We start from the raw sequence: 21,757 nt of genomic DNA, 5'->3' as shown, positions 1-21,757 counted from the left end.
TATAAAAGGAAGAAAGAGCTGCACCCCATGGGTTGTATTTATTGATAAACTTATCTGTCAATAAGATCTAACATTCCAGGAATAATCAGAGTCCACTAACTAAACAAATTCCCTGGACACTGGCGGGATGCCAGCCATTCTACTGAAGGTACCTTTTATCTTCCAGGCTTATCTCAGAATTCCACCTCCTCCCCGTGCACCCCCCCCCCACTGCCAAATCCAAGCCATTAGCAAATTCCCACTTTTACTCAAATCTTCATTTGTAATTTAGAATGAGGTCGGTCTCACAAAACACCAGGGTTTCAAGAAAACTTCTGCTATCTTGGTGCTGGGGAAATGTATCCAAAGGGGTAGAGAGTAGGGAGGAAAGGCACACGAACCCTTTTATGTATCCCCGCCTTGTCAATGGCAGGTACCAGTACGTCGGAAATAGTAGCGTATATTGATCAAATAATACAGTGCCACCTACAAGGTGAAGGCAAAAACAGAGGCGGGAAGAAAAAAAAAAAAAGGAACTTCATTCATAACTCAAAGCAAGCTTACTGCTCACACAGCGACCCAGCAGGTCTCTGAACATAAAAATATCTTGTGATAGACCCCGCCTTGGAATTCAGCCGAAATATGTTTCATACTCAAAGCAGAGGATTCCATTTCGCTCACTGATAACTGTGGGAAAATGCTCAGAAAAGCAAGCAAAACTGGGCAAGCCGGGGCACATACCCAGCCCTCTCCTGCAAGTGGCCAGAGGTCCAAATTCATTGCTGTCGTCACTGGTGTTTTATTAGTGAAAGTTACACCTTATTTACTGCCTCTGTGTTTCTTAGGACTTCCTACAAATTACCAGACTCTTCCCTGAGAGCACCAAGAAATTAGAGGTTTCTCTACTGATTTGACATGACAGCCGAGTCCAAATGAGGCCAGATGTGGGTCTGATTCTGGATAATGAAGCCCTTCATTTGCTGGTCACGTCGAGACCCACGTTCTCCACTTCCACATACTGTTGTAATTAATCCTCTGATTAAATGCACTGGTACCCGGGAGTTTGTTCAGACTTGTACAAGCACTAAACACATAATATGCCCACAACCCCACAGAAAGGGAAGGCATCCCGGGACCGAGCTGCTGTGACAGTAGTAACTCTGCTTAAAGCTCAAGGGAGAGGGCATCCTTGGTTCTTGCACAAGATCCTAGAAGGCCAGGCTCTCTCCCGGACTCATCCTTCCAGAACTGGGAGACCTCAGAAGTCGCTGACCAACATGCCCCACCTTGAGGGGAAAGAGGAGTACAGAACCCTTGACACCAGCTGGCAGCATGATTTCCCCATGAACGGCCTTCTAGGAGGTGAAGGTGGGGCAGGGGCTGGGGGCTGCAGCACTGACAACGAGGCGTTGGTAGAAAAATCAAGCAGCAGCCCTGGACCGTCTCTCTCCCTTGTTTCAGAGAAGGGACTGTGGTTCTAGGACTCGCCTCCTGGGGCAGAAGGATTCCTCCCACCCAGCCTTCAGAGAAAAGGATTCTCTCCAAGGCTCCTATTAGGAGGCACTCTTAAGCTCCCACTCCAACCCCACACTATAGATCAACAATCGAGATAATTTGGCAATGATTATTGGTTGCTAGGGAACTTTAAGTTTTCCCAGGCCCACACTTGACCTCTGTACATCCCAGAATGTACATCCCGACTCCGGGATCCAGATCATGTGCACCTTATGCCATCAAGGCCAGGTACCAGGCCCCAAACTGGCATTCCACTACAATCACATCACACCCAAGTGGCCACTGCAAACCTAACCCTAGAGAGGCCAAGTCCCAAGGCCCTTCTCACGGCTTGGGAAGGGGTGCCGGCGAGATGACGGGCAGGTGTTTCAACTTATTAACAAGTTCATACAAAAAAAAAACCAACCCGCAAAAAACATAAAAGACAGCGAACACCTGGATTTTTCTTGGTTTCAAACTAGGAGAACAGGATTCTTATAAAAAGCTACCTGGCATTCATCTATTTTTCCTTACATTTTTCCAGAAAAATGGCCTAGGGGTAAAGCAGGAGGGATGGGCAGCCAGCAGATCTTCAGTCTGGGTTCACAATGTGAACCGCTTCTGTCCTTCCCAGCTCCAGGGAAACCTGGCAACACGGCAGCTGGTTCTCACTCTCGTGCAGCAGGGAGGAGCAATGGTCAGCTTTCAGGAGGGCCTCTGGGGAGGATGCCCATGGAACTCTACCTCCAGGAGGGTCCTGGCATTGAAAGGCCCCCGGCACCTCCTCCCGCCCTTGGCATTGGGGCTGCAGGAGGCCTGTGTTCCGCGCCCATCCAGCCCCATGGTGGTTACCTTGGCACCAGGCGGAGTGGTAAGCACTTAATTGCCATATTAAGAAGGGGGGATGTGAGAAACAAAGGTAATTGTGCTGGCAGCTGAGAGCTTCCTCTTCCTGGCAACAGTGGCAGCCAAACCGAGCCCTGAGAAGCTGCTGCTTCCCCTCCTGCCAAGCTGATGGACACAAACAGCCCACCATGCAAACGGCACACGTGCGGCATCCAAAAGCCCGGGCTGCAGGGCAGGCGGCAGGGAGCGCGCCCTGGGAGCGCCCACAGGGCCATTGTACAGAGGCATCGGCCCCAGGTCGGTCTGGGGCCCTGTGCTCTGCTGACTCAACTGTCGCTTCCTGTGGCTGGCCCTGTATCTGCATTATTTGTGCAGCGGCTGCATTATTCCCCGTAATCCTCATTTCAGTCAATTCGGCCACACTATTGTCCTGCCTGCGTCTGGGTGGCCGGAGTATAAAACATTCCAAGCACAAATGTATTCAATAAAGGCTCCAGAGATGTCATGAGTGGGTACATGCGTGCTCGCTCCAACGATTCATGTGTGGCAGGGTTTGGGCAAGGTGAGGCACGGAGGGAGGACAGCCACCCCATGGCATCCCGGCTGAGACCTCAGTCACAGAAAGCAATTTAGTCTGCAGGGCTTGACATTTCAATAGAGTCTGATCTGGTTACAAAGGGTGATTTTCTCATGAAAGCCCACCTCAAAGACTCACCAAGCAGGGCCCCGAAGCTCATATCCAGATTTGAGACTCTCAATGAGAGGCCCCCCACCCCCTTTCCCATCATTACCCCTACCTGTTTGAAAAGCATCCCACTGATAATTAAATGCACCAGTTACAAAAGGGTGGCGAGGTTAATAGATAGAATACCGAGAAACCAGCCAAGCACAACCGTCCGGTTCACACAGAGCAAGCCTGAACAAGATGCCTTTCTACTCGTTTACCAGAAGCGCATAAAGACTGGGCTGAACTGATAGAGGGCCCTGAATGTTTGACTATTTATGTGCCACTTTTAACCACTGCGAGCCACGCTGTTGTGTCCTCCCAGCACACGCAGTGCACCAGAGACAAATGTCACTGGTGCCATAGAAACAAGGGCCACAGGGCAGGGTAGTGCATGCGGTGATCAGAAACCAGCAAGAAGTCACAACACAGCCACTCACCCCCGCCCCATGCCAAGCTAGAGGCAGGACACTTCTGAACCCAGAACCCTACCCCTCCGCCTCTACCATTCTAGAAAACACAAGAATCATCACTTCCCATGCATACTAAAACAAACATCTTCCTAAAGTTGAAAACTAGGTTAGGTTTGTTTAGGGCTAATTTTTTTTTTTTTTTTTAATGTATTTAAAAGCTGGAGCAGCTTGGAGCCTCACCCTGGGGGTTGAAGGGGCAGAGTGTAGGAACATGCCTCTGAACGTTTACCAAGGAGGAGTTCTCAGGAATATTTGCCTTTATGGATTACCATGCTGATTGTATGCACATCCAGAGATTACGCATTCTTACACTGTAACTAATCTTGAAAGCCTGGCATTGGAACCAGGTTCTGGCCCTCCTACAATGGGCCAGTGGCTGCTATGAATCCGGCCAAGACCTCTGTTTGCATTCCTGTTTTCAGATCAGGACGTGAAGACTCCCTGTTGCCTTGGCTTCGTTTTTTCATGAATAACATTTTTCCTCTATGCTAAACTTTCCACATACCTTCCATCCAAAAGGTCCCTTACAACCATTTGCTGTAAAGATTTTAGGCAGCATTCAGATTGCTGGCTTTCTGGGAGGCTACATGCTTTGTAAGTGGCTGCTGCCTCTCCTCCTTAACCATCCAACTCCCCCAAACAGCCTCCATGCCAAAAGCTTCACCATTCTTGAAAAATGCTTGAAGTCCCTGTAGAATTATGGGTGTGGAGCTGGTGGGTTGTAAACTCCTATAAGTACTGGAGGTTTGAATAAGTTGCTAAGAAACAAGACAACAAGGAGGAAGAACACACAGAGGTTACACCTGGAAGAGGAAAGAACGATCAGAAACCAAGTACCTTGAATAGGGATTCCATGTGGAGAGTAGCCATTCTGCAGACACTCAGTACAAAGCAGGCATAGCTCAACTTTCTCTCCAGCCTGGTTTTGCAATGCAGACATATCATTTCATCACTTTAGTTCGAGGTAGGTATCTTAGGGCAAAGGGTGTTTTCCCCATACACAGAAAGTCGCTTGCTCTGAGCACGTACACACGTGTGCTATTTGTATGCACGCATGCTGACCACGTGGGTGGCACATTCTGACTGCAGAGAGGAGCCAGTTCAAATGAGAATCCCATCCCTCCACGTGGCTACCCATCTGCGGAGGCCTAGGGACCCGAAAGCACAGAGGAAGGCATAAAGGCAAGGGCATGTCAGTTACGGTCTGCGACTAACCTTATAGCATCCGATTTACCCAAACCCCTGGCCGTTGGTCATTCAGGCCTCAAGTGTGATGCCAAAGCTGGCATCCCTCTGGTATGCAAGAATCACACCTCACTGGGTTTTCCTAAAAGATGGAAGTTGATCTCAGCAAGTCTTTTGTCAATGTCAATGGCATTTAAATATGAGGCCAAGAGACCAGGTACCTGAACTGCTTCCCCCCAAATTTCTCCAGATTCACTTCACTCCAGGGCCAGCAAAGCATCAGTACAGCTAACTGGGGTTCTGGAGTTCCTAAAAAGCTTTTGGGACTGGGTAGTGGTAATTACACTAATGTACTTTTAATTATCAGGCACTCCTGGGATTTAGTACTAATTTTGGGAAGTGCAACTTAACCATTTCAGTGATTTCTAAATGGTTATTCCCCAATCATTTCCCGTTGAGCCTAATTACCTCTGATAATGCATGGTCTTATCACTGGGTCCCCTGATTGGAGGATCATAAATCAGGCCAGTTGCTTCAAGTCAAGCCCCTCTAAGCAGCACTGCTAAGCTTATTAGAAGCCACGAAAGAAAACCATCACCAGGCTGCGGCTCGGGCAGTGGACCCCAAGTGGGACACAATCAGATACTGTCTGGAGGGCAGGCCCACACCACAGAGCTTCTCACAAGGACACTGGCCTGTGGATTACACTTCAGATCTGACCAAATCGTTTTCTCCTCTTCAGAACACAAGCAGTTGTTTGATTGGGGCCATAATTCCCGACAAAACACATAATTACACCGCCTTCTAAAGTGACCTTCTTTTGTGCACCCTGAACCACCTCTCTGCCACTGTCCGCAAACTTGGGAGGAACCACGTGGACACTAATTGTGGCTGCCTAAGGGTTAGAAGCTTAGGGGCCAGGAAGTCCAAGGTGGTTTCGATTTTTTTTTTTTTAAACCCTGTATCCTCCTTGTTCCATCTTGAAATTCTATACCAAGTTCAGCTATTACCTATTTAAGATATCAGCTTTAAATAGACACGCTCACTAATATTTAATTGCCAAACTGAATGAAGCTGTGCGATCTACTTCGGTACTAATCCAGCTACCTAAGTGCTTTCACTTCAGTTAACACTCACACTGGAATCATTCTCGAAAGTTACAGACGGTGGTGTTTCTCCAACCGTGCTGGGGAAAATAACACGGCACACCCCACCTCCACTCTCTCTTGGGAAGTCAAGCTTACGCTGCACAGCAGGCCTTTTTGGGGCGGTGGGGTGGGGACTTGTTTAGGAGGGAAGCAGGCGTTTGGCCCAGCTTCAAAAGAACCACACTCTCAGTGTGAGCTCCAGCCGTCTCCCCCATTCTAGAAAAGCCGAGAGTCTATTTCATGGTTGGTGACCCGCGGGGCCTGAAACCACAGACAAGCACCAGCAAATCAATCGTCTCCCTGCCCTCACACACCACTGCCGCTCTTCCCCATCTCGGGCTCTCTGCCAAGTGTCAAAAGGAGGCAGACACACCTTCTGGGTCACTTTCCCCAGCCAGCCAGGGGAGCAAGGCTCCCTGTGTTCATCCCAGCCGTTTCTCTGACCCTCCTCTCCAAGATGAACCTCAGCCAGCCCTGCAGCTTTTCCACATCAGTAATAAGATTCCTTTTATGGTCTTGTGAAAAGCGAGGGGCTCCGGACTGATCCTCCAGGCGGGTGTAACCACCTGCAGGCCCCTTCCCCCTACCTCCAAACACACGGACAAGGGCAAGGGCGGTCAGTCGTCACAGTCAACCTGGGCCCAGCCAGATTAAAAAGCGGCCAACCTCTTTAGCTTAAAGTTCTCCCTAAAGGGGATTAACAAACAAGATAAACACTCTTTGTAAAAATGAGATCCCACAACAGACTCAGTCCTCCATTCTCAGAGAATTCCACAAACCACAGGTTTTTTATAAGCCCCTTTTAATGGCAGGTTCTGATAAATGTCTCATCCCACCCAGGCAGAGGGCACTTTATAACGCCAGCCCCAGTCAACGTGGGCCTTGAGAGGCACCCCGAGCTTCTCACATACTCCAAGGCCGACTCTCTCCCCTCCCTTCTCACAGTTACGATCGCAGCCCTAGCCCGCGATAGGAGGCAGCAGAGTGCGCCCCATCAGAGCACGTGGCGAAGAGTATTCCCCAGGGCACCGACCTCCCCCTCTCACCACCCACCCGCCCAGCACAGGCCGGGCCAAGCCCCAGTCCTGGTACTGAGTCACGCCTCCTGGACGGCAGGAGCGGGGCAGAGGGCACCAACATTTTCCCCTTTCCTCCCCTTCTGCAATCACGCTCATCTTCCTTCCACCCATTTCGAGACGTTGCCAGGGCCTCGCTGCAGGATCGGCCAGCGGGGCCCGAGCCTCAAGCGGCTCCGGAGTCATGGGTCTGTGCACTTGCACCCGCAGGGGCCTCGCTCGGGCCGCCCCTTCCAGGCCTCGGCACGCCCCCCGACGCTCGCGGGGCCCGCGCGCCCACCGGACGAGGGCGCACCCCCGCCCTTCCCGGGGAAGTTTGCAAACACAGCTGTTCCAGAGCCCGGGAACCGCTGTTAGTGAGGCCCCAAGGGCTACGCCGCGCGGGGGCGAGGGCAGGAAGGGGCCGACAGGGGGCGGGTGGCTCCCATGCCCACAGCTCTGGGGAAAGCCCGGCCGCCCCCCCGGCGGCGGCCGCCCCCCGGCCTTACACTCAGCCCAGAGCGCGCCCCCGCACGCACCGAAATCTCCCGGGGAGCAGCGGGAAGTGGGCTCCCCACACCCTCCAGGAAGGACACACCCGCCCTCCCGGCTGCTCACGGGAAACGCGAGGGTGCCAATTTGGACGGCGTTCGGAGGCCAGAACTGTGCCGAGCAGCCTTCCCCGGCGCATCAGGTTTAATAAGGCTGAGCAAAGATCATCTATAATGACCTCCTGGCTCGGGCGGTTACTCTCGGGCCTTCACGTTGTAAGGTTCAACCGGCCTTCCTAGGAGCCTTGCCCCACCATCCGCTCTGGGGTCCCACTTTCGTGCGCTTAGCAAAAAGCACTGGGGCTGGGGCCTGCCGAGATCTAGCTACAGAGCCTCGGCTCCCTAACCCCGCCACCACAGAGACATCCCGGGTTAACGCCGAGCTTCCAGCCAAGGCCCTTTAAATCCCTCTCCTCTCGCAAGAGAAAGCAGAGCTCGGCCCACGGGTGCAAGCCACTGTCCGTCCGCCCCCCGGCCGTCACTCACCGGCCAGGCAAAACTGAAAGGTAACACGATGCGGTTGCGTTCGTTGCCACGACTGGCCTTGAGGTTGAAGGTGTTGCCCCCAATGACAGGCGTGGACCCTGAGCCAAAGCTGCAGGGCCCCCCGGCCGTGACGCGCGACTGGTACTCCTTGAGGCACACTTTGAAGTACGTGTCACACTCGTCGCGGGAGCACTTGCGGTCCCCCGGGTTCCGGGCGCCGCCGCAGCAGTTCCCGTTTTGCAGCTCCCCGTTCACGTTCTGCATGGAAAGGATCTCCAACTCGAACTGGCCGGAGGCCCCGCACACCTGCCGGCGAGAGAGGAAGGGAGGGAGGTCAGCGCAGGGGAAAATTGTTTTCTTCGGGGGTGGAAGTGGCGACTCCGTCCCCGCCCGCCCCGACGAGCCCTTGGCGCCAAGTGAAAATAATTTTACAAAACTGGGTGCAAGGACTCAACGTGATTCCCGGGCTTGAGAGGCTAGAGTGGGAGCAAACCGATTCGACTGCCCCCCCCCACCCCGGGAGCAAGAGCGGAGCGAACGCGCGCTCTGCCCAGCCTGGAGGGTACATTTAGGAGCCAGGGGGCTCCCCAGCCCAAGTGCAGCTTCTTGGGCGCAGGGGCCGGGGCGGGAGCCGGCGCCCCAGGGCTACCGAGCCCGCTCCAGACGCTCAACCGCAGGCGTCCGGGGCGCCGCGAGGGAAAGAAGAGGACGGGTCGGGAGAGTGGCCCGGCGGGCTCTTACCTTAGCTCGCAGGGCGCAGAGCAGGGCGAGCAGGAGGCTCAGGGGGCGCCCGGGCCGGCCGCGCGTCCGTGGGGACCGCATCGCTGCACCGCGCGCCGCGGGCACTCGGGACGCCGCCGCCGCCGCCGCTGCTGCTCGCGCTGCTGCTGCCGCTGGTGCTGCCGCCGGTGCTGCCGTCGCCGCTGGCCCTGCGGCCGCCGCGTCCCGGCTCTAATATACTCCGCCGATTGGAGCATGCACGACTGGAAAACAACACCACTTTTCAAAAGCCCTTTCAAGAGCGGCCCGTTCCAGAAGGCAAAGAGCCCGGCCTCCTTTTATTATTCTGATCGCTTCTTTGAGGCGCTCCCCCTCCTCTTCCACCTCCCGGCTTTCTTTCCTTCTCTCGAGCTCCCCTTCTTTTATTATTATGATTATGCGCAGCCTTTTATTCCCTTTCAGATCAGCTGCTTAGAGAGGAGGGAGGGAGGGGAGAAAAAAAAAAAAACAACCCGAACCCAGCTCGCGGGCCGGTCGCAGGTAACACAATGACGCGTGCCCGCCCGGCTCTCGGAGAGGGACTCAGAGAGCCCGTCTGGGAGCCGCGGCTGGGGCTAGCCACCTCTACCCAGCGCGCCTGGCAGGCGCATGCGCGCTTATTAATATTCATGAGGGGCGTGTCCACCATCGACACGCCCCTTCCCTCCCGTTGGATGGGGTGGGGGAGTACAGGGAGGAACTTGGAGGCTCAGGGGGGCTCAGGGGGGCTCAGGGACGCGTAGACGTCTGGGGGCCCAGCGCAGACCCCCGCCCTCGGGCGCTTTGGGCCAGGCGGGAGGCGGGTAGGGGGTAGGGCGCGGGGAGGAACGGGAGGTCTCCGTTGCTCTGGGACGCGCTAAGCCACTTAGACGCCCGGGGCCCCCCGCGCGGACCGCCCCCTCGGGCACCTCGGGACGGGCGGCTCTGGCCGCCCGTCGGGGCCCCAGGTGTAGGCCCTGCGGCGCTGCCTGAGCAGTCGGAGCGGGGCAGCTTCCGCCTTCCGAGCCGCCTGCGTCAGCTGCGGCTTTAGCCCCGGGAGGAGGGCCTGCCCGCCGGGAGCCGGGCCGGCTTCCCGCGAGCAAGCTAAGCGAGCGAGAGAGTCGCCCAGAGCGCGCGGCTGGCGGCGGCGGCGAGGCTGGCGCGCTAGCCGCCGTCTGCTCGCCCCGCGGAGGCGACCTGGGCAGCCGCTGCTGGGAACTTTGAAAAACTTTCCCGGAGCCAGGCTGGCCGCAGATTCGAGGGGAAGCCTCGGCCGCGCCCTACCCTCTTCCAAACCCGAGTCTGCGGAGCCTCGGAGGGCTCCCAGCTTCCTTTCCAAACCGCGCCGGGGCAGAGGAGGGGAAGCCGGGGGCAGAGGGCGGCTGGCACGAGGGGCGGGTGGGGGGGGGAGGGTCCTGCGCAGGCTTTGCAAGAGGCAGGCAGAGATGCAGATGGGCTGGGGCTCGCACCCTCCCCGTCCCGCTGCCCAGGCCGCAGTGCCGGGATTGCACCTGTAGGCGGCCTCCGAGCAGCTCTGGGTGGCCGGAGACTAGCCTGGAAGACTGTCTCACCGCCGTCGCCCGGCAGCAGAACTTGGCTTCTCTGGGGTGGCAGTGGAAACCGATGCTATTTTCTACCTTGAGGCGAGCCTCGCAATTAACAGCGACACTCTAGGTCACAACCAAGGTCGAAGGAAACCTGCGGGCTGGCAGACGCCTCTGCCAACCCCTCTGCGGGAGGACCTAATGCTGTGTTGGAGGAGATCTCTTTAGGGAAAAGACTGATTTCCCCTGAAAGGTGGACAAAGTTTTGGCCCCTATATTGGGTACGTCCTGAGGAAAAGGGGCCGGATCGTGGCTCAAACCCTCCGAAACTGTGGGGCATGATGGGCTGCAAGGGTGAAAGGAAAATATTTTCCAACATACTGAGTTATGAGAAAATAAAACGGTGGCTAATTTGTGGTTATTTATTTACTGCATTTAATGGGTGGATCAACATGGACAATGTTTTCAGTATTAGATCTCATCATGCTAGGGAATAAAAGAAAACAGCTAACTGACCTCTTGACATTGGTTCAAAGTCACCAAGGATGGTTTAGGAATTTTGGCATTTTAACAGCCTAAGAAAGGCACCTTCTCTCTTTGTTGTTATTTATTTATTTATTGGCCATTCCACGTGGCTTGCAGGATCTTAGTTCCCCGACCAGGGATTGAACCCTGGCGACCGCAGTGAAAGCACCAAGGCCTAACCGCTGGGCTGCCAGGGAATTCCCAGAAAGGCACCTTCTTAATGGTGATGTGTCCCATCTTGATGATCATTGATGAGAGAATTAGTCCATATTTTGGAAAGGACATATCCAAGATCAGAACCATAAGCAGTAGCAACCTGGGTGTTTTGTCTTAATGTACCCCAGTCCCCACTCTTCCCAATTATACTAAATGCAAGACATCCAGTTGTCATATGTAATCCCATCTAGACTTTTCTCACCAACGTTTCCATACAAACCAATCTCCCCTACCTCCTATCTGCCCCTTCTCACCTCTACCCCCAAATTTTCCCTAATTAGGGTACTAAGGAATGGTTTAAAAGCAAAATGCTGGTACTGGGAAAAAAAAAATTCACAAAGGGCTGGTAAGGTCTTCAAATGTGCACTCCTTGGAGTTCCCCATATTTGAACCTGTTTTGATTCTGTGCCCCTGTGGCCTGTTTTCCACACACCCCTCAGAAAGGAGCCAGGCCGTTAGCTGAAGAGTTTAGATCCAGCCACCTGACTTAACTCGAGAGGGCTACCTGAGATGGCAGATGCCTCCAGGTAGGGATCTGGTGTGCATGTAAACCGAGGTCAGCTCCAGGCCAGAGGTGAGTTTAGCCGCCTTGAATAATAAGAGAACATAGGTTTCTGAGGGATGGAAACTATCTGATTAACCCTAACCGAAATGTCAAATCACTAATAAACATGAAATTCTCATGCCAAAGAGCATGGTGCCCCTCACCCTTCCTGAGCTTGGGAACCTACTTTTGGAGAAGACAGTTGTGGGCTAGAGGGGATTCTTTGGAAAATTTTCAGTTGAGACTCTTGCAACTAGTTGGTACTCCCCCAAAAAGCCAGTCACGTTTCCCACAACAGACATCAAGTGGACGCTCTACCCTCTACTTCCTCCCATCCAGTTCTCAGCCTCCCTCCCTGGAGAATGGGGAACTACTGCAGAAAAAACTCAAGTGTGCAGACTCCTCCTTGGCCACTTTGCATCCTGCCTTTGGGTGTAGCCTATAGTAAGTGACCATTCCAGAAAAATGTTCCTGTGAAAACTGCTACGTTTAGCCATCACACTTACACCTGCAAGAAGGGCAGAGGCTGGGGGCCAGTTCCTGTCTAGCCTGTCTCATGTGTTCAAATTGTAAGGGTCTTTGGGTATCTTCCTTCTTTAATTTTAAAAAGATGATGCCTCATTTTTATTTTTCTACAAAACTTGCCCTACCTTTGCTGAATCATCAACACATAGCAGTGCTGAACCACCCCCCCCAACCAAGGCATAATAAAAGACATTCAACTATACTAACTGTATTTAAATATATTTAGTTGACTTAAATCTCTGGTTAATAAAATCTGTGATAAAAATCAGCAAATCAATATTTATTGAGAACTTTGTGACATGCAACAACATGGATGATCTCAAAAATATCATGCTGAGTGAAAGAGGCCAGACACAAAAGACTACATCCTGTCTGAATCCATTTCTATGAAGTTCTAGAACAGGCAAAACTAATCTATGGTCAAAAAAATATTGAAAGACTGATTGCTTGGGGAGATGGGAGGGTGGAGAAGAGCTGGGATGGGCTTGAGGCCTCTTCTTGGGGGTGGATAAGGTTCTGTCTCTTGATAAGGCTTTGGGCTACACAGGTGTCTGCACTTGTCAGAATTCATTAAACAGCACACTTAAGATTGGTGCATTTCATTGCATGTTCAAAAGAGAAAAAAATGTAAGACTTGAGTTAGTAGTTACATGAGTGCTGAAGTATTCAGAGGGAAGAGAAATGATATTTTCAACTTGGAAATGCATAAAAAATTAGAGGGACTGATGGATGGATAAAGGATGGCTGGATCAATAGGTATATGCAGAAGCAAAATAGTAAAGTGTTAGTGATAGGATCTAGGTGGTGGGCATACTGGTGTTCATGTAAAATTCTTTCAAACTTCTCTATGTTTAAAATTTTTCACTATAAAGTGTTGAGGAAAATAGTTATAGATGTGCCAGGTATTGTGTAGGGTGCCAATAATATAGTGGATAACACAAGATAATGGGCTTAATAAAGTAGAGGGCATGCTTGTAAGGCATGATGATAGTTTAGATTGTAGTAGTGAACCCAAGAAAGGTAGTTCCATTCCCCCACACCTTTTCTCCCTAATTTCTTTCTTCTTTCCAATAAGTAAGAGAGAAAGGTCCAAATATAGAGAAGGGACATGTAAAATATTCTTCAATATCTTCCTTTTTCTTCGAGGATGAAGTTAGTGCAAGTTCACGAGCCCTCTTCCACGGAAAAGCAGATGTGATAGCTTTCTGTCCCTTTCCAGCAGGACCAAAGGACACTTTTTTTTCTTATTTATTTATTTTTTATACAGCAGGTTCTTATTAGTTACCTATTTTATACATATTAGTGTATATATATATCTAAAGGACACTTCCGTGTCCTACAATCTCTCTACCGTATTACTATGTGAGAAAATGTAAGCCTCTGTAAACTCTGTCTAGCCAACTCCCCCAGAGAAGCTCAGCATCTGAGTATACAGCCACTTCCGTGGATTATTCTTATTCTTCCACATCACAAGAAGTCATGAAAAAGAAAAAACAAGAACCACCTATGGGCAACAAATTAGACATTAAAAAATCAGGATAAAGTTACAGCTCCCACAGCCACCATAACCAGGCCACAGGTTTATACGTCCAAGTATGAATTGAGTAGATCCAACCATTTTTTTCAAAGCTTCATTTTACATACAAAAGAGATGTGAATTACTTTTCTTTGGAAAACTAGAACTATGAATTTCTTGCATCTTCAACAGTAATTTTGTATGAGCTTTTAAACATTGTTCTGTTTTTGCCTTGAGTTCAGGTATTTATAATTTTGACTGTCTTGCCCCAACCCTGTTTCACAGTTATTATCTGGAAATCTATCAGGACAAATAGAGTTACGTGTCCTGTCCCCTTTAACAAGCCAATCACAGAAAGTCACAAAAAACCCAAGATGAAAAATCCAGGAACTGTGGGACTAATTTCCTCATTTCACTCCTTGAATTAAAACCAAAGATTTTTAAAATGACCTTTCATAGTTTTATATAGTTTTATAGTTTCATAATTTACTGGGGAGAAAAGAGTACTTATAAAATGTCCTCTTTTCTTACAGTGGAGAGTCTTCTCTGAAAATAAAAATCTTGGGTGTAAATTCCTGTTAAATTGGCATTCTCAAACAACTGTAAATGACTCATCTACCCTCCTTTTTGTGGTGATGACGTAGTGAGTTTTCTGTTCTATGAATGACACCTGAATGACTCTTGACCCACAGATATTCTGGGATCATATTTTTGAAACCAAATTGGCCCATTTGTACAGTTGACTGATCTAAATGAAACTAACAATTTTCTATAATTTGAAAGTGTGACTGAACTCTTACAAACCTTTTCATCTCCTAAAAGGCTCTGGAAATTACACTTCCAGAAGGAGGTAGCATTTGGAAAGTACCACAATACAATTCACTCTTGAGCAACGTTTCATCTTGTTTGCACTCAGCTTTCCAAACCTGTGCAAACCCAAATCTGCCCCCAGATCTCAAAAAAAGAAAAAAAAAAAAAATCAAAGTAGTTGTTGAAACTCAAGAAAAGGAGAGCTAAATATATCCAGTTATCTGAGAAAATTTCAAAACATACATAAGTGTGAGAGTCAAAGACAGGTGATTACCCTGCCAACAGCACGAAAGCCACAGGGCTTCTAATCCCAGTATTTCATGTTTGGGTTAATGGTTCTCAATAAATTACAAGATTGTGTCTGTGTTTGACATTTTTGTTCTCAAGCCAGTGATTTCTTTCCCGATGGCTTTCTCGAAATTAGAAGTTACTAAGGACATAAAATGTGGATGATTGCAATGCTTAAGCTTTTTTTTTTATGTGGAAGGTAAATAGTTGTTTTTCATATTGTTTTTATGCCAAGAGCAGTCAACGATGGCTAAAGAAACATTAGCTTGAGCACAGAGACACTGGCACAAGGACTACCTATAAATTTCTAAATCCTTAGATACTGATCATGACATAGGTTACTGACAGACAGATTTTCATAAACATCATTCAGAAACGATTTCAGAACCTATCAAAGATGATTTTTTTCTTTTGGAAATAAAACTAGGACATAGAAAACTTCAAATGATTATAAAGGTGAAAGTTTAATGACCAAAAGATGCATCCAGTGAAGTGGTAATTTTTTTCAAAGCAGGTAAAAGCTAGGGAAGCCAATTACATTATTTTAGGATAATTTGGCAGTAATTCATGTGCAGAGGAGGTGGGGATTTTAATAGACCACACCTGTGACATGCCTAATTCTATAATCAGGCTACTAAGAAGGGTAGGGCCACAGTATGAGGCTGAATTACTAGAAATGCAGGGGGTTAGCGATCATGGAGAAATCATAGCCTCAGCATGTTCTGCACTAGCATTAACACGACTGAAGTGTTCTGACCAGCTCTGGGCACCGTCTTCTAAAAACTGCGGTAAAATACGCATAACCTAAAATTTGCCATCTTAAACATTTTTAAGTGTACAGTTCAAAGGTGTTAATTACCTTCACACTGTTGTGAAACCAATCTTCAGAACATTTTCATCTTCTCAAACTGAAACTCTGTACCATTAAAAAATTCCCCATTTCTCCCCTCCCCCAGCCCCTGTCAATCACCACTCTACTTTCGGTCCATAAATTTGACTACTCTAGGTACTTCATGTAAGTGGAATCATACAGCATTTGTCTTTTTGTGACTGTCTTATTTCATTTAGCATAATGTCCTCAGGGTTCATCCATGTTGTAGCGTGTGTCCGAATTTCCTTCTTTGTAAGGCTGAATAATGGCCCATTGTATGTGTATGCTACATTTTATTTATCCATTCATCCACTGATGGACACTTGGGTCATTTTGGCTATTGTGGATGCTGCTGCTATGAACATGGGTCTACAAATATCTCTTCAAGACCCTGCTTTCAAATCTGTTGGGTATATACTGGGAACCATTTTAAGAGGTATATTAACCAATTGGGTCATACCCAGAAGGTGGTGAAAGGCCAAAAAATGCAGATCTTTAAGCAGAGCAATTGAAGGGCTGGCGGGGGGGGGTGTCTAGTTGTAGAAGAGGGAATAGGAGACATAGCAGCTGTCTGCAATATTGGAAAGGCTGACTTGAGTCAGAGGGAGCAGACTTGGGATGCTGCAAATGGCAGAGTCAGCTTAGTGGGTGGAGGTTACAAGGAAGTTGGTTTTGACTCAGCAGAAGGACAGACTTTGTTTCCATGAAAGCTATTCTGCAATGTAACAAGCTGCCTTGGAAGTAGTGAGTCCCTACTATTGAAGGTAATTAAACAGAGGCTGCTGGGACCGCTTGTCAGCAGCAGGAGAGAGGGGGATTCCCCACCCTGGATGGAACATTGAACTAGGTGGTTTCCTAGGAACCTCATCTCCAGGAGGCAACGACAAAATAAACAGGGTGGGAATTCAGGTCTCTACCTGAGAATCTAGGAGCCGGTTTTTGATACCACTGATTGGGGATCAGCAGAGACTGGTGTGCAAGGGTGAGAACGGCGTGGACCCATCTGCTTTCCTGAACTGACTTTTGGAGACTCAATCACACCCATATTTACATAATGGCTGCAGCAAACAAGTCAACTGTGTCACAGAGCTGGTCATCTTAGCCCTGGCCCGTGACTGTACTCTCTCCCTTGCTACTCGGAAAGCCGTCTGAGGCCAGCAGCATTGGCTTCACCTGGGAGCTTGAGGGAACGTCGAACTCTCAGGCCCCTGCCCCAGACCTTCTGAATGAGCAGCTGCAATTTCACAAGATGCCCAGGTAATTCGTCTGCACATTCAGGTCTAACCCACACTGAAACCATTAGTTAGGCAGAAGTTATCAGATGTTCTTTCCACTGAATGCTGGCAATACTGTGTCATTGGGTGGAAGTGTTGGTTAGTCAAGTGGACATTTTGGTGGTCCCATCATGAACTCAGAGTCATAATGGGAATTTCTCTCCCTTATTTAACCAAGTCTGTATACAACAGCCTAGTCTAAAGAAAGGCTTCAGGTGACTTTCAGGTAAAATAAATAGTATCAGGACCTGATAATAAATATCAGGACCAAGGAAAATGGAGCTGAAGGTAGGAGACCAAGATCGGGAAGGAAAAATAATAAATGAAGACAGGTGGGTCAAGCACAACTACCTGAGTTGAGCTGAGAATTGGAATGATGAGCTTGCCAACAGCCAAAGTGATCAAGAAAACGGAGTCAGCTACAAGATTAACCTCAGAGTGCCAACAAGCTGGTCCCTCAGATGGAGCAAAGCTTTTCCTGGCATTTGTGATGAGAGACATCCCCACAGGTGGAAGTGTATGAGTACGAATATCTAGGGGGGCTTGGGTCTTGCATTGATGGAGCTCTGAAAAATTAGACTGTTTCTCAGAACAAAGCACCTGAAAATTGAGGGCCTGACACCAAAGCACTGCTCAGAGAAAGTGGTATGGGGGTGGGGCTGGGGAGGGAGATGACATGCTTCCAAGCGTACGTCTTTCTGAGAGTTTTGCTTAATCCAAAGATGATCCCCAACTATCTAGTGTGGTGGCTTTTTGGCTTGTTTTTGTTTTTTCATAGCTGCTCAGCAACGATTATTGGATCACCGAATAAACTCTCATGTGTGGAAATGATTACAGATTAAATTCCTAGCAATTTAATTGTTCTTGTTCAAAAAAACGTTCACAAAACGCCCTGCCCAAAGATTGACACAATGTAGGCTCTAACAACGCAGCTTTCTGAGATCTCTGATCTTCCAGTTTACATGGCTGTAATTACCCAGGTCAGTAGCACAGTGGATTTCATTTTTTTTTTCAATGGAGTTCTCCTCTCATGTAAATGTGCTGATTTTGATGAACTCAGTAAACTTTTTCTGGGAAGTAAAACTAATGGGATATAAGCACCTTTTTTTGTGAAGGACGCTACTTATAAAAAGCCTTTTTAAAAAAATAAGTAGCGAAATAAGCCATTCAGCTTTCTCAAAATGTAAGTTTTATGAGAAGAAATGATATGACTAATCTTCTATCAAAAGATACTAGACTTAATGTTTTTTAAATATCTTGATTTCCTCCTCCTGTCCCCACCCTGGATCTCCACTCCGCAGATAATAGTAATAAGGTTATAAGCTTAGACCCAGGGAGTTTAAATTTACTTCTCTAACGCATGTGTGTGGAATCTAGAAAAATGGTACAGAGGAACCTACTTGAAGGGTAGGAATAGAGAGGCAGATATAAAGAACAGACGTGTGGATATGGGGCGGGGAGGGGGTGGTGGGATGAACTGGGAGATTGAGATTGACATATATACACTACCATGTATAAAATAGATAGCTAGTGGGAACCTGGTGTATAGCGCAGGGAACTCAGCCTGGTGCTCTGTGATGACCTAGATGGGTAGGATGCGGGTGAGGTGGGGTAGGTGGGATGGAGACCCAAGAGAGAGGGGATATATGTATACATATAGCTGATTCACTTTGTTGTACAGCAGAAACTAACACAACATTATAAAGCAACTATACACCAATAAAAAGAAAAAAAAAATTTACTTCTCAAGCTTTCTTCATCTAGCCTTTCCTGCTCTCAAAATTGCATTTACACTTCACCTGGCACAAATCCAACATTATGTATTATGTCCAGTTCTGTTTTTCTTTTTTTAAATCCTCTTCATATTAGCCCACAATTAAAGCAGTACTCTTTAGTAGCGACATGAGAATAAACTGGACATCAAAATCACACGAGTAACACCTAGAGTAAGGTGGTCATACAAACAATCCAGTATATTCTTATGCAAACATTTGATATATATTCATTAAAATAAAGACTCTATGTAGACCTGTTTAGCAAAGGTGTTGCAATTAGAAAATTACTCAACTACCTCTAAGATATTTTTTTAAATTACAAATTAACCTATGAGTGGTGAATTGCAAAAAATCTCCCCAACTCTTTACCACCACCCCCTGTCCCAGCCTCATATCTCTACCCCTTTGGGATGTGAGTTTAAAGTCCTTCCTACCTTGTGGATCTGTATTGGCCTCGTGGTTTGCTGTGGCCACGAATCAGTGCAGAAGTGACAGTGGGCCAGCTCGGAGCCCAGGCCCAGAGAACTTGCTTCCCTCTTGCTTCAAGACTCTGCCATGGTCATGGGACAAGCTGGGCTAACCAGCAGGAGGATGAGACATTATGGGCGGGAAAACTGAGTAGTCCCAACCAAGATCTTCCTTGACCAGTCTCACTGGACCCGCCAGTTGACTCCAGACACACCAGGGAGCCCAACTGACCTCAGCCGAATTGGCCCAGATCAGCAGAACCTCCCAGCCAACTCACAGACTTGTGAGAAGTAACAACTGCTTCCTTTAAGTCAATTTGTTTGGAGCTGGTTTGTTATACAGCACTATTGTGGCGGTAGATGGCCTCCATGGGTGAAATTTTTGAAAAATTTTTATTCAGTTTATTTAAACTAAAAAAAAACCCAAAACAGTTCACCCATTTCTTACCTCCACCACACTCCTCCTCTTGCGATCACCAGTCTATTCTCTGTATCTAAGAGTCTTTTTTTAAGATTCCATATATAAGAGAGATTATGCGGTATTTGTCTTTGTCTGATTTATTTCACTTAGCATAATACCCTTGATGTCCACCCATGTTGCCACAAATGGCAAGATTTTATTCTTTTTTATGGCTGAATAATATTCCATTATATATATATTTATATATATATTTATACACACACACACACACACACACACACGTATACATATCACTATTTCTTTAGCCATTCATCCATCCATGGACACTTAGGTTGTCTTCATATCTTAGCTGTTGTAAATAATGCTGCAGTGATCCTGGAAGGTGCAAACATCTTTTTGAATTAGTGTTTTTGTTTTCTTTGGACAAATACCCAGAAATGGAATTGCTGGATCATACAGCAGTTCTATTTTTAGTTTTTTGAGGAACCTCCACACTGTTTTTCATAGTGGCTGCACCAATTTACATTCTCACCAACAGTGCACGTGTCCCCTTTTCTCCATATCCTTGACACTTGTTATTTCTTTCTGATGTCTCTGATTAATAGCCACTCTAATAGCTGTGAGGTGATATCTCATTGCGGTTTTGATTTGCATTTCCCTGATGATTAATGAGCACGTTTTCAGGTACCTGTTTGTCTTCTGTATGTCTTCTTTGGAAAAATGTCTATTCAGAGCTTCAGACCATTTTTTAATTGGATTTTTTTTTGGGGGGGGGATTGAGTCGTCTTGAGTTATTTTGGGTATTAGCCCCTTATCAAATATATGATTTGCAATTATTTTCTCCCATTCAGTAGGTTATCCTTTCATTTTATTGATGGTTTCCCTTGCTGTGAAGAAGCTTTTTAGTTTGATGTAGTCTCACTTGTGTATTTTTGCTTTTGTTGCCATGGATGAAATTTTAAAGAAAACAGAAACACAAAAATTGCTTGCAAGCATGCAATGAGTGGTAATTGCCACTAGTAAACTTTTGTGAGCTAAGCATAGCCTGGGGTAACCAACCTTAACTCAGCAGCCTCTACTTCAGAAAGCAAGCTGAAATGTGAGCTCAAGGGGCATTTATTGTACAATCTTGCATCTGTTCACGTTATCTCAAAAAATAAATTATTTTCAGGCTCCCCTAAAAAAGTCATGACAGAGACTCTTGTAACATCCTTTGCTTAACCTAGTCATTGAATTGACCTATGTCCTTCATCCCTTCTTTAATAAATACTGACAGTAACCCACAGCATGGAGAATTCTGGCAGCTAATAGAATAAGTTCTGTTCCAAAGAGGGGTAGGATGTTATATTTTCCAAGAGTCAGTTTGGATGAGTTCCCAAAACTGTATATGCCAGTTGTTATTGTAATTACATCATTTAATTCACTATTACATAAACCGATGAAATATGAGTGCTGAAAGAAAGATGTTGCTTCTAGTCAAACTAAATTGAATATAGCTTGATGAGAATAAATGTGAATAGCTAAAAATAAATTCTTGGTGAGTGAATATGAGCAAGACAACTTTAAAAGGGAGTGGGAATCCTTGAGCATCTTGTTGAGAGGCAGATCCTTATTCATCGGTCTGGGGCAGGCCTGAGAGTCTGCATTACTCATGAGAGCCCAGGTAATGCTGATGCTGCTGGCCCCAGAACGCACTTAGAGGAGCAATGCTCTCAATGCCATTGGCATCAGCACAAAGCCTGAGATGTCCCTTGGTGGGAAGCAGACGTCCTGAATGGTCCTTTAATTGTGTCATCCACACAATACAATTTGCCTTTCATTTTGTCAATGAAGAATTTGAAGAGGGAACACAAGGGGGGGAGCTGTATTAAAAGAATGAGTCCAAGGAGGGATGCCGAGGCCCCACATTCTTCATGAGAGAAAGGAGGGAGAGCTGAGGGGAAGCAATTGGGACCATCAGAGTAAGAAAACCCACCACTGTATGCTAAAGTGATCGCCTCCTGGAAGCAACCAGGGATACAGTCACCCGGTCACCGACTGCGGGAACATGTGATGGGAATCTAGAACAATCACTGGTGACCACCGACAGGAAGAGGGAGGGTGAGATTATAGTGAAAGCTGCAACAAGGCCTGAGAGTTTTAAAACCTCTCTGGTTTTTTTTTACAATTACCTTCCCTAGTCCATATTTTTTACTTTTTGTTATGTATAAAAAACAACTAGGGCTTCCCTGGTGGCGCAGTGGTTGAGAATCTGCCTGCTAATGCAGGGGACACGGGTTCGAGCCCTGGCCTGGGAGGATGC

At 47.8% G+C, this 21,757-nt stretch overlaps 1 protein-coding gene and 1 pseudogene across 4 annotated transcripts in view; both read right to left on the bottom strand.

Annotated features, from left to right (window-relative positions):
• The window catches only part of JAG1 (jagged canonical Notch ligand 1), a 33,931-nt gene extending 24,769 nt beyond the window's left edge, over nt 1-9,162 (bottom strand). For 2 of the 4 annotated variants that reach the window (XM_022556495.3, XM_089896574.1), the window contains exons 1-2: nt 8,683-9,159; nt 7,942-8,247 (exon numbers count right to left, since the gene is read on the bottom strand). In XM_022556495.3, coding sequence (XP_022412203.2) covers nt 7,942-8,247; nt 8,683-8,763 — 387 coding nt within the window. In that variant the 5' untranslated portion in view covers nt 8,764-9,159. Of the gene's footprint in view, nt 1-7,941; nt 8,248-8,682 lie in introns of all 4 variants that reach the window. The other 2 variants (XM_089896576.1, XM_089896575.1) reach the window with 2 other exon arrangements.
• A 219-nt stretch (nt 9,163-9,381) lies between these two features.
• On the bottom strand, nt 9,382-19,172 carry LOC149747454 (uncharacterized; annotated as a pseudogene).
• Nucleotides 19,173-21,757: the final 2,585 nt, after the last annotated feature.

This window comes from Delphinapterus leucas, chromosome 15, assembly GCF_059928025.1.
Source record: "Delphinapterus leucas isolate spDelLeu-1000000601 "Yukka" chromosome 15, BTC_Dleu_Yukka2, whole genome shotgun sequence".
Lineage (NCBI taxonomy): Eukaryota > Metazoa > Chordata > Mammalia > Artiodactyla > Monodontidae > Delphinapterus > Delphinapterus leucas.
The sequence above is the reverse complement of the archived record's forward strand: the minus strand, read 5'-3'. Positions and strand labels throughout refer to the sequence as shown.